At 43.3% G+C, this 13,488-nt stretch overlaps 1 protein-coding gene across 10 annotated transcripts in view; it reads right to left on the minus strand.

Annotated features, from left to right (window-relative positions):
• The window catches only part of ZCCHC7 (zinc finger CCHC-type containing 7), a 104,273-nt gene that overhangs the window by 38,578 nt on the left and 52,207 nt on the right, over nucleotides 1-13,488 (minus strand). Inside the window, exons 1-2 of one of the 10 annotated variants that reach the window (XM_046905560.1) lie at nucleotides 11,591-13,343; nucleotides 11,056-11,247 (exon numbers count right to left, since the gene is read on the minus strand). The exons of the other annotated variants lie outside the window; for them this stretch is intronic. Coding sequence (XP_046761516.1) covers nucleotides 11,056-11,188 — 133 coding nt within the window. The 5' untranslated portion in view covers nucleotides 11,189-11,247; nucleotides 11,591-13,343. Of the gene's footprint in view, nucleotides 1-11,055; nucleotides 11,248-11,590; nucleotides 13,344-13,488 lie in introns of those variants that run through there. 10 annotated transcript variants of the gene reach the window in all.

Genomic DNA, 13,488 nt, shown 5'->3' on the forward strand with positions numbered 1-13,488 from the left:
ATTTATTACTTGGAAGCCTATTAAGAAAATTCATTCATAAAGAAAAAGACATTTGCAATTCAAATCAGCCCTGTGAATGCCACATTTCACAGAAAGGCATATGCAGGACGGTTGACAGGCTACAGATCAAAATTACCAGCAAATTAACTCCTGTTAATCACCAGACATGTCCTTTCCAAGAACAAACAGCGAAGTTTCATTTCTGTGCTGTCAAAATCCCCATCTTCCCTGGGAAAACTGTGATATAATGATTAAAAAAATCACTCGTGTTACAAACTAAAATGGCTCCAATTAGAAAATACACAGAAAAGCGTTAATGTGTAACGCGGCACTACGACTCCATCGGCTGCACCTCCTACCAGCCATCCTCCTGCCCTGCTCCTGCCTCCCAGCACGATGCCCATCAGCACACGCAGAGCACTCTGCCCCACGCTCTTCCCCCGGCGCTGAACTCCTCCGTAGTTGGATACAAGACCAAGGACACAGTCCAACCCACCACCTCCGTGCGCTGCCAAGGGACGATGCTCCGGGACCTCCACAACTCCAACCAGAAGCCTCAGATCCCCTCCTGGGACTGGGAATGTAATTCTGACCTGAGCTCAGACGTAGAACAGATATATACGGTGATTACTGAGTTAGGGTGTTTGGTAAACATCAGCACGAATAAACTTGCTACCTGGTACTTCTCACACCGAGTGCCATGTGAAAGCATGTCACTGTTCTCAGACAGCCACACACAGAGGATGGCTGTCTGCCTCGGAGCTGAGGGGAGAAGTGCTTTCTTCCTCTCTTCACAGCACCTCAGCGCAGCTGCAGTTTAAAAGCTATCCAGATAATCTCTGCCATGATCTCCACAGCTCTGCGAGGGGATTGTGCTGTCATCCTGCAGAAACAAAGCTGACATGATGTAAAGGGTCCTGCGAGTGGATTAAGAAAACCCCTCCAGAGCATCTTCAAAAATTTGTTATACTCTCCCTTCTCATCTTCATTTGTTAATAGCTATCTTTGAAAAAATAATTATACCTGCTCCTATGCTTCCTATGTGAAGTTCATTCCTTCGTAGTTGGAAGAAATGGCTTTGTTAGGTTCCGGAATGCAGAGCAAAATGAGAGCAAAACAGAGGCCAGAAAAATGGCATACAAGACCCATGCATGCTGTTTAGATTAAAACGAGAGCCCTGTGCAAGGGTCCTCCCTTATACAGCACTACCCTCCCTCTGTCCTGCAGTCCACTACAGGAGCATGCACAGCACGCAGCAACTTTGTTCTTATTTAGAAGAAAAATGCCCAAAGATTACTGAGATTCATGTGTATCACTCCCCCGGAATGAAAATGTAAATTCCAGAGCAGGGCTCAACACGAAGCCAGATTTACAACTACTGTTCAATATGCATTCAAGCTTTCTTTCTTTCATTCCAAGAAGGGGACAGGCAGGGAGGAGGGACAACGATGAGCAGCCGGAACCTGGAGTTACCCAGAGGAACAACCCAGCTCTGCAGAACAAAACGTGACCTGGAATAAACAATAAACTGCTCAGAATGTGCTCTTACACCTCGTACCCCTGATGATCCTAGCAACCAAACACACGACCCCCAGTGTGCAAACGGGACGATCTTGCCTAGATTTTTACCTCTTCCCAAAGCTACACTTTTATTTCCGTTCGCTGGAGCCAGAAGAAAAGGCTGCCAAGTTCTCTTCCCCTGCAAAGGTTTGTTTGGTCACTGCACATAAAACCACTGCGAAACTGTGGAGCCTGGGTGCTCAGCTTTGCAAATCAATTGCTCCCTCCTTGTGAAATGGAAGGACAGGCCCCCTGTCCCTTATGGCAGGAATATGCATGCAGCCATTTTATTTATCGTATTTTATCGTCAGCCCACGGAAATGGGTGCTTCAAGTTGTGACAATTCGCCATACAGACTGAAGGGAAAATACAGTTCAGAGCTGAGCAATAAAAACTGGTCTTTGACTGATAATTAATACGAGAACATAACAGGATGCAGAGCCCCAATTACAGCCCGCTGTAAGACCTTTGAGGTAAGGACTGTTTCAGCCTTCTCTGTGAACAATATTCATCATTTCACAGCTTCTGGCTGCCACTGCAGTAACAAACAATATTTTTTAGGGTGAGCAAAAGGTGATTTACTTAACAATTAGACACCTGCTGTTGTAATGGGTTACAGGTCAATACCTCAACACTGAGAACTTCAAGAGAGCCATGAACTCCCACGCAGATAGCAGTCAGTATCATCGACAGAAGCTCAGCTGGAGACATCTCCTCACCACGAGGAGAGACCGCTGCCTCTGATGCCCCTAACATGCGTGTGTGTGTCTATGCACAGACACGAGCAGCAACACGCATTGTGTGCTGGTGAGAAAACACCTTCGGTGCTTTACTTCCAGCAGCCTTTCACTGACCCAGCATGGTGTTTCTGAAAAGCATGAAACGATTAAAATGCAAACGCACAATAGAATACAAACTTACAGTTTGCTTTTTCTGATACGGGCGTTCACATAACTGTGCCTCCTTTCTGTCTCATGCCATAAATACTGCTTCTGTTAGACCTGACCGCTGCTGGAAGTGTTAATTCACAAAACTCCGTGGCTCATGATTTTCAAAGCTCAGTGCAACATTCGCGGAACAAAGTAGGTTTTTTCTCCCTTTTTGGTGGGTACAAGTATGGGGACCACAGGAACAGTTAAATTCATGGCATGGTTGGTCTACCACACAGTCGGGGGAATTCTTTAAATAGAGCCTGTCACTCTCTTTGCCCATCAATGGGATTTCCTTCTCAAACTGCTGATTCGTTCAGGTACACAACAGAGGAAATTTCAGTTAACCTTTGTTTCACCCCAGGGAGAAATCTGTCTGTAAAAGTATAAAATGAATAGATTAAAAAAAAAAAAAGAAAGAAAGAAAGAAAAAAAGAAAAAGGGGAAAAAAAAAAAGAAAAGCTGCAGGGTTATTCTTCCTAGTGTTCACAGCAGTCAACGTTAAACAGAGAAAAGGAGGCAAACATGAACATTTCATTCCCACCAGAGAACAAGGTACAATATATCAGTTAGAAATCCCAGCGTCTACACTGTGATTTCTAATTTAGAAAAGGAAAGACTGAACACAAATCTGTTGTTCCCACGGGAGACATCAAGAATTCGTTTTTTGACTATTTCCAGTGTGCTTGAAAAGGACTAGCAAGTTACTTCGGAGACAAAGACTTTTTAGCCGTTTGATTAAGCTGTCTTAAATACCTCTTACATTCCATCAATCCTCGGTCATGAGAAAAATAACGAATACTAACTCAGGATTACGTATGAAAAAAAAATGCAAAACCACTTAAAATGAGAAGTACAGCTGTAAAGTAAAGGGAAGTTTGGGCGAGATTACTGGCAAAAATGGCGCTGTGCTGGTTCTAAACTATTCATGAGAAGACCCATTTGAGATACAGTCACAAAATTGGAAGCATCACTTCCATCTCGGCGTGGTTCATCTGACAGCAGCCCTGCAGTACTCACTGCAGTATCAAACTGAACGCCACTGTGAACCTCCTCCCCACCGCCCCCCACGCAACCACTTTCAGGCAGAACTCGGGCACTGTGGTCGGGGGGCACAGCAGATTGGAAAGCTTTGTCTCCAGAGGAGGGGATGCTCTGAGATTTCTGATGTGATCAACAGGATGCCAGAACTGCTTCTACACCACATCACTGGGACAGCTTTAGCTTTTGCACTGTTATCATTCAGCCTGCTAAAAGGCAATACAGACCTTTACCAGAGAAGCAGCTGCAAGCAAAGCTGCAGGCTGTATGAGCATGCCAAATCTTAACCATTTAACCAGCACGCCAAGAGTGGTATCTATTGCAGTTATCTACATCGAGGGTCCCAAAGGCTAACCAATGCCTACCCATTGTTTTGATGAACTTACAGACTCCTTCATACGGACAGCTAAAATGGTACTCGGTGTCCAAGACTGGAGACTGAAGAGAACTTCAGTTCACTTTTCCAGTCCCATTTTAACATCCAGAATTGAAGCGCCCTGGAAATGACTCTTCCCTACTTCAGCTGAAGCACAAACCTAAGGAGAACTGCAAACACCAACTGCTCTTCAGCAAAACAGCATGGTTCTTTTCATGCTGCTGCTCAGAAGAAACGCGGAGCCAAATTCCTGAGTTTGAAGAATAATCATGTGGAGGATTATCTGGAATACGTGTAGGCTCTTGTCTCTAAATCTGGGCTCTTGCCTCTATTTTTGCTCTGAAATCTAAAGCGTACTCAACAGAGGAAAAAAGACAAATGTATTTCAGCACGGGGTTATTATTAGTCTTCGAGTATGGGGTAGAATTTAGATTCAACTTGCATTAATGTTAGTATTTAGTTAATATTGTGCAGTAGGTGAAGACAAGTGAAATCATTCTGGTTCTAACAATTCCTGCCCGTACTGAAGGTCAGATGGTGCTCCCACATACACAGATGGAAGATGGAATACAAAAAGAAGACCAAAGGGTGTCCAGGATGATGTAGAGCCGGTGTGGCCAGGCTGGAATGGCTCCTAAGGTGACAGTGCTTTCACATTCTTTTCTCAGGAGCATTAAAATGAACTCTGCAGCATCCTCTGGAGTCAGACTTTGTGCTCTGATTCTGATTTGGGCCATCTGCTGTTTGTAGGAGAAGCGATTTATAGATTGTTAACGAAAATTTACTTAGACTGTGCCCACAGTTTCCAATGGCGTCTTCACAAATACCTCAAAGCCTCACATCCACAAAGCCTCAGCACTTCCTAAGATGCAACTGGAGGTGTGAAACCCCTTGGTACCAAAGTATAACACCCCCCAAAAAAGCTTATGAGTCTTTAAAGGCAGTTTAGACCTCAACAGTGATCATTAACAGTATAGAAGTGGGAGCAGAACAGGACACGGAGATGTTTGGACTACCTTCACCCCCAGATGAAGCAAATTCCGAAGATTTTGATCAAAACCATGACGAACATTGTATTTACTCTGAGAGCACAAACATAGTTTGAGCTAGAGCTAATATGGAGACCTGATGGAACTGATGGAATCTACTCGGATATATCCCCAGTTCCATTTGGGTCTTCTAAGGACTCTAACAAAGAAAGAATAAAAAACATGTGCAGAAGGTCCTGAAGAATATTCACACTGAAACCAATACTTCTGCATGTCAGTAGAAGAAATTAATTTCAATCCACGGACTTTCCATGAACTAAAAGATCCATCAGAGAAAACTCCCCCATCTGCCATCTCCTGCGCCCTGGGCACTGCCGTGCCCACACTACATCTTCCTCCAATTCATGCCAGACAGGAAAACCAAGACATGAAAAATGACCTAGTAACAATCCAGGCCTCCCATTACACAGTAAGAAATCACGGATGCTGCTGATGAGGTGTAAAGCATGTGGTCATTTAGGCACTGGAATGGGCTCCCCGTGGAGGTGATTGAGTCACCATCCCTGGATGGGTTTAACAACTGTTTGGATGTGGTGCTCAGGGACATGATTTAGTGGAGGGTTGTTAAGAGTTAGGGTAGGATGGTGAGGTTGTGGTTGGACTCAATGATCTTTAAGGTCTTTAAGGTCCAATCTGAGTGATTCTATGATTCTGTGATATGGAAATATTGGTGGTGGGTGGACGGCTGGACTGGATGATCCTGGAGATCTTTTCCAACCTTGGTGATTCTGTGATTCTACGGTTCTTCTGAGTCACCATCACGGAGGTTCATAGTCCCGGAGAGGATGTGCACCACTCTCAAACAGCTGAGAGCATCTCTAAATGCTTCAGACCTAACAGTGCCACACAGCATTAGCATGCTGAGGATGCAGAGTTGGGATTCGTACTTCCTATGAATTATATTATGCTTTGAAATGCAACAAAGAACACGATATTTTGGTATACTTTGCTCTGTATGAAGTAAAAGTATCCTTTCCTTGGGAACAGAAAGTAACTGTGATGAACTTCATTCTTCTGCTTGCAATAGGAAGCATGGAGCTCCACAGAAATCCTTCATACTAGGAAATACAACTACAGGGCAATGAAAAATGAGCTGGCCTTGCTGAATAATTCTTACTGGCTAGTGGGATGGTTTTATCCTCGCTGTGAGGACCAAGGCAGAAAATATATTACTCTTTTCTCCTCTTCCCTTCCACTCCCCCCCTCCCTCTCCCCCCCCCCTCCCCCCCCAAAAAAAAGAGGGAAAGCGAGGAAAAGGAAATGTAACCTCTGCTTACAAATAGCAAACAGCAATTTTCAATGAGATATAATTTCTGCTTACCTAAACATTTTCCACAAGAAATAAAATTGAGACCATTGGGACCCAAGATTTCACCTCTTTTTCCCTTGAACACTGGAATGGTGGTCCCCAAAGTGGGGGGCACACACCCTGCCTGGAGGGTGCACCAAGCACTGCATTCAGGAACAGGAACGTACACAGAACCAATGTATGTTCTACCTCTAATAAATTAAAAGACGTATTGTTAAGAGTTTATCTCAGCTCTCTCACCCCTTCTTACCACCTTTCTTGTTTTATGATTTATAGCGTATATAATATATCCATACAGTAGTATGTGTACGTAACATATAAACAAACAAATATACATAAACAGGCTGTGGGCTAAATTTTTGTTGTTTTTACTGAGAGAGGGTGCATGACCAAAACAGTTTGCACACCTCTCACTACAGCCCGGCTCTCCCTGCGAGGTCTTTGCCCAACAGTAAAACAGAATGAAGTCAATCCTCTTTAGTGAAGCCTGCAATGGATCAAGAAATGGAGCTCCTCACATAACATTATTTCCAGATCCTCACACTGTATGTTTAAAAGACCAGGTATATCTTCCCTCTGTTCCAAAAAAAAAGTGAAAGTCCTTAGCCTGCGGAGGAGAACACAGTGTAAGTGCAGCTGGCACTTAACAGTTGTGTCAGACGTCCCTTATGCAGTATCTGCAAGGTACTTATTTACACTTTGAGATTGCTTTTATGGCCTTGGTTTCTCTTTCTTTCTTTCTTTTTCTTTTTTCTCTTTCTTTTTTCCCTCCTCTTATGTAGATGCCACAGCAATAGGAAAAACCTTCGAACTTCTACTAAACCCAATATGGACTTTAATTACATTAGCAAAAAGGACAACTTTGGTCCAGACCTATGAGAGTTCTCTAACAAGGAGAGCTTTTCAAACTATTAAGGTCCTTGAAAACCTCTTCCCGAAGTTCCATCATAAAGAAGGTAAGGAGAGACAGTCCCAACACTCCCAAACGCTGCTGCGGAACAATTCCTCTCTGACCATACATCCTTCGTGCACACAGTGTCAGCAGGGCTTCATGGCATTGCTGGAACTGACCAGCGTGGCTCCCATTGCCAGACGTTTATCTATGCCGTTCATTTTTTCCCCATGCACTCAGCTGTAAAGAACAGTTGCCACGAATTTTCCAGTCATGAAGGCGAAGTGCTGTGCTGTGCTAGCCTGGGATTATCGGAGTCTGAAAGGTGGAAGCAGATCTTATTTTTAATTTTTTCTTTTAATACCAAGGACTGCTTAAAGCACTTTGCCGGGAACTGCTCCGAAATGCTGACACCAAAAACGATATAATCTGATTCTGAACTCATGCATCACTGCTAACACTACGGACGTGCAACAGAAGTCAGAGGAAAAGTAAGCCCTGTTTCAGTGAACTGCAATTCGACAACAGCAATGCAGATGCTCTGAATGCACTACTAACCAAGTTTCAATAGCCAACAACCATTAAACTAGAACCACAGTGCTCTTTGTTGCACTCTGTTGTGCTCTGATTTATACTTAGAAAGAAATGATACATAAACATAATCTGTGTTGGATGTAATTACCGCCCTTATCACTGTGCTGCAAACAACTGGCATTAAAATTAGCAAGTCCTGTTATCTAAAAAAATATATGATTTTTTTCCAACTTTTGGGTAAATAATCAACGGTGAGTAAACATCAGATCAAGAAAGAAGTGCCTGAATCACATTACCTCTGGTGGATACTGCTCAAGCACTCTCATGACCCGTGGCTGCGTTCAGGAGTCAACAGCAGCCCTGCAACAAGCAGAACTCACAAATCCCTATTTGATTGTAACTTTTTTTTTTTTTTTTTTTTTTTTTTTGCATTTTGGAAGTTGAGTAGAGTTATTTTTAAATCAGCTTTTCAGGATGATGGTTAATAACCATTCTTCCTGACGTTGTTAGAGCTGGGAGGAGGACTGTATGCGGACTGCTCTCACCTGGGCTCAGAGTGCTTCCAACTCCCAACTTGCTGCAGCTCTGCCTGAAAAAATCCAAGCAGTTCGTGCTTACAGGCTTTTTAAAAAGCTCTTTGTATCTTCCTTGATTAAAGCAAATTTATTTCGTTTCAGTGTTCATTTTTTTTTTGGAGCAGTATTCTTTAAGATAAGCATTTATTTAAATCAGCTCGATAACTTCATGCGTGGCACTGAAACATCTGCATTAATTCCCGCGTGCTGATTTTTTTCTTTTCTTTTTTTTTTTTAAGTTTGGATTTAAGTCAATCTTTTCTGATAAAGACTGACCAGTTTAACCCATATACCTCAAGTGAAAGTCCCTTACAGCGCTCACCACAGCAGAGTTATGATTCTACTGTGCAACATTACTGCATATGCTTTCAGTATTGCAAGCCAAGGCAATAATTTCTGAAATCTCTGATTCAGGTTTTCCCCTTTTCTCTGCACAAAAAAAAAGAAGGATATCTGAATCAATGACGAAAGGGCTGGTTGTGAAACAGATTCTGCTTCTACCTAGCAACACACAAAAAACTAGCCCTATCACTGGAGAAAATTATCAATGCCTCATTTAAAATGTGCAACCAACCAAATTTCCTGAGCAGCGTAGTAACTCGTTGCTCCTTTAAAAACAAATAATACAGACACTCTCTCTAACTCCCACTGTCTTTCATTAGGTTCTAAGTATAGAGGAAAAAAAAGGCAAGAAAAGCAACAAAACGTCACGTCTGAGACTGAACCCCTCAGCAGTACAGACTTTGAACTGGGAAATGGAGTCACCACAGATCTCACGAAGGTGAATTCGATTTCAAATACAGCCTTGAAGAGCTGAGAGCCAGAAACACGGGACAAACCAAACCAAGAGATCCTCATGATTGGAGATGGCAGCATTCAACAGTCAACTTCAAAACAGACCAAGCAGACGTCAGAAGGCAAAAGAGAAGACAATGCATGCCTACCCTCTTGTCTTCAACACGTCATCAAATGTGCTGAGCCGACGCTGCATGGAGGCAGCATTAATGTTTGTAGATTTCCAAAGAGAAGAGCTGCAGTCCTGTTTTGTTTGTCATGCGTCCACGGTGAAATGATAGCCACATCTGAGAGGCTTTGTGTGCTGTGGCTTTATGAGACTGCCAAATACTCGCAGTGTAAAAGCGGTTTCTTTTCTTTTTTTAACAACACTGATGGTTTTGGCAGTGAATCAGGGTCAAGATGTCTTCACCTGAACCTCAAAAGCTATAGATGTGGAAGGAATTTGGGCTGGAATAAAAGCCCACTCCAGGGACTGTTGTCAGCAGAGACAATATTGGTCAGGAATGGCACTTCATTACATTAGTAACAGAACTGCACTGGCAAAAGCACATAACCAAGCCCAAATGGGCTAATCTACACAATAACATGTGACCTCACACTCAAATGGTTTTACAGACATGCCTAGTTCTGGTGGCCACGAATCACCCAAAGCTTTGGCTCTGATGCTGAGTACACAATGCATAAAAATACACTGGTTAAAAACCAGGCTCACAGTGCTCTCCCCATATACTCATCTTCCAAAATGAAGGCGAGATAAAAGACAGCAAAACACTTACACGTATGGCAGTTAAGGTGTGCGCTAACAATAACCTCAAATCATTCTATTTGAAATCCTCGACACATTGGCAATAAAGAAATTCCTGGGTGCTAGCATTTGTCCCCTCCTTTAATGCACGTTGGTGATTCAGAAGAAGTGGTATGACTGAATTCAGAAATACGTTTTGCATAAAAAAAATTCTACTCCAGGAGGCTGGAGATCATACACTAATTGTCACGAAAATGTCAAGATAGTAAATGTGAAATTCCTTGCTTGTACATTTGGCCCAGTTTAGTCTGTGTTCACATTAGATCAGTGACGAAGGAGGTAAAAATGTAACTTTAAAAATGCTTTCTTCAAACGGAAGTGCAGAGGGAAGTACAAGAGAATGACAAGCTGGGATTTGTTATCCACTAAAACTCTGGAAATTGTTTTAGAAAATGAAAACACAGCACTGAAGTAGAAATGCAGAGACTGAACAGAAATGCATCTAAGCAAAGCGGTTATTTAAACAAAACTTCATCTCATTCGCCAGCATTATTATAATAAGTGAAATGAGAGGGGCCATCTACTTACTATTAATCTCAGAAGGGAACGCACAACTCACCTCCCTCTCTTGGAAATATAAAGAATGATAAATTAACTGCTTGCTTGAAAAGAACATATCTAAGGAGTTGTAGAAACACTCGTTTCCTTTTTCGCTATTGTGTCTGATGACATGCTCTCTGAATTACATACCTGCCTCCAGCCTTCATTATTTTTGTTTCATTATAATGAAGATTACGCCTTGACTTCCAAGGTTTGTCACTGTTATAAAATCCTACATATCCTTTTCTTCCACTGCCATCTGAGTACCGTAACAGAAATTCTCTCACATTCTTTTCTTTTTTTACACATATTTCCTCCCCCTCCACCGCCGTTGCACAGTGGAGGAAAAAAACAAAACAGAACAAAAAAAAAACCCAAACCCTCTCAGAAAAAAAAAAAATACACACACACCACATAAAATAAAATAAAATAAAATAAGAAACAGGTACTTTTCTACTGACACAACGTAGACAACTGGAGGGCACTTAAAATCCAAGAGAGATTTCACTGCTGTTGTGGAATTGAAGGGGAACGCACTTAGTTTGGGATATGTCGGTGATCTGCAGCAGGAGAGGGGCAAAAGCAAGAACAAAAAGAGAACGCAGATTGCTTGATCGTATACAACATTTCCCCTGCTAAAAACCTACCAGAGTGCCACAGTATCCATCGTGGCCAATATTTCAGTCGAGTCTGCATTTGCTTTCTGAAGCACACGTGGAATTGCACAGAACCGCTTGCCGGTTCGCTGTGTAAATACACCCCGTATGATTGACGACGCATCAGCGGAAGTTTTATGATCCTTCCACGGTAAATTGCAGAGGACTACGTGATAATAATGGCTGTGAGAAAACATAAATAATAAAACAAAGGCAGGGCTGTGATCTCCCACTTCCGCCCCTTTCATTTCTCGGGCAGAACAAATAAGCCACAGGGCCGGCTCACCACCAGGCTGAAGATCCCCTGGATGGGAAGGCACTGGTGGGTGGCCCAGCTGCCTCCCAGCCAAAGCCCTTTGCAGGGCACCGTGTCCTGCACCTGCACGGCCAGGAGATCAGCTGGGTCCCGGTGGGCCTTTGGATGACCTAGGGGGCAGACATGGCCTGGGACGGCCTTCGACCTTCCAGATGCACCAAGCTGAGGACTGGGCCTGAAACCTGAGATTCGGGCATTCCAGGACCTTACTTGTGCAGCCATAGCTGTCCCTCTGGCACGTGTGTCCGGATCCGTGGCTCTCACTTCACCCCGTGCGCCGGCCTCCTCGCAGGGCACCACGCGCCTTCGCTGGAGGCTTACACACGTACTTGCACTTTCATTTGGGGTTTCACGCACGACTTATGGCACAGTTACCGTTTTGAACGTCTACGGCTTCAACAAAAAAAGCCAGCAGGGTTCCAGTTTAACAACAAAAAAAAAAGCACTCAGCTATTTTGTCAGGAGCACGTTTTACCTGCTGCAGTGCACTGCTTGTTTTGACCAAAGGAGGTACTAAAGTAATCCCCCGGGTTACTTTGGGCACAGTTTCCAAAGCTTTTGCACATGGCCACAGGCTTTACCCGTGTCAAATAATGGAACCTCCTTTTTTTTCCCCCCTCCTCTTCTTGAATTTGGTTATTCTTGCACTCAGACAAATTTTAAAAAATTAAGTTTCTGTAAACACAGTGTTATCTTAATAAGTTCAAATATTATTAGACCGTTCCCTAGGGGAAGAAAAGCAATATGTTCTAAATCAAGTAGCTGTACGTCTTGCAGGTGGCTATTCTGAAATTAAGAAATGCAAATGATTCTGCAGTTCGTGTGCCTCAAAGTCAAAAATAATGATATTAATTTTTTAAATGGAAGCAGAAGATATTACCGCTTACGCACGAGCGTCGGGATGCTAAGGAACCCAAAGCAATCCTCAGTCTAAGGTTTTCAATGGCACAGACTAGTGATCACAGGATGCTGGTGATACTCTCCAGTTACCCTTGGCAACCCTTCTCAACTGTAACGATGCTGCCCTACAATAGCTTTCACTGGGCAGCTTTCTCTTCACTTAGCTGAATGCTTTGGGACCATCTGCGTCGGAAAGCATAAAAGGCCAGCCTGCCTGTGGGCCCGTCACTCTGAACACCACCTCTCTGACCCCGATTAAATACAACTTTCAATCCCTTTTGTCCTCCCTGTTGACTTCTCCTATTAAGGGAGCCCTTCGACAAAGAAAGCGGAAGAGTGGACTAAGTGCCCCCAAGAAAGGTGATGTCTGATACTGCTCAACACAAGGATTAGCAAGCCAATACATAACAAAAGCAAGTCTGGGGGAGGGGTAAAGTGGAAAAGAAAAAAAATAGTTTTAGCCAGGTCTTTGACTAATTCAGTAGGTACACAGTTCAACAAATAGCTATACAACAGGCCTGCTCTGAAAGAAACAACCACTGAGGAACAATAATTTGAGGAGATACCTTTCGGCATCGTGACACAAGGCCGTGACATTGACAAGAATGGTAGATATATCATTTGCTCCTTAAGGTTTACTGAACTGAATTTTGTGGACGGGGAAGGGGGGAGGGGGGGTGCACAATAATAATACTTAACACGTTTTTTAAAGAAAGACTGCTTTCTACAGGGGGGTTTCATAAGGCATCTTTACTTCAGTCGTTGGAGCTAACTTTAAGGGCTGCAAAGCACTGAACTACAAATGTCAAAAACGATGTTTGCTAGAGGAAACCTTAATTGCTTACCACGGAAGAGGTGACTGTTTGCACAGATAGAGTAAAAAGCTACCTGCCTTTCGAATGCGTATCGCATCTTAGTGAAAAAGAACAGACAGTTGTGACCGGATGCCTTGCCGAACTCTTGGCTCAAAAAGACTTGCAATAGCGAGAGGGTATCCTAAAGAAACGTGGACTCTAAGCACAGCTCCTTTTGTCAGCACCTGGGTGTCCTCCAAGCCACCGTCAAGAACGGTTACCCAAGCTGCCTGGCAGTGATTATCACCTGATTCTCCTGAAAGAAAACCATTCAGAACATAAGGTACCAGCGCTGAAGAGCCCAAAGACAATCAGAAGGGACTTCCGTAGAGTGAAGCCGCATCAGGGATGGTT

Source organism: Gallus gallus, chromosome Z, assembly GCF_016699485.2.
Source record: "Gallus gallus isolate bGalGal1 chromosome Z, bGalGal1.mat.broiler.GRCg7b, whole genome shotgun sequence".
Lineage (NCBI taxonomy): Eukaryota > Metazoa > Chordata > Aves > Galliformes > Phasianidae > Gallus > Gallus gallus.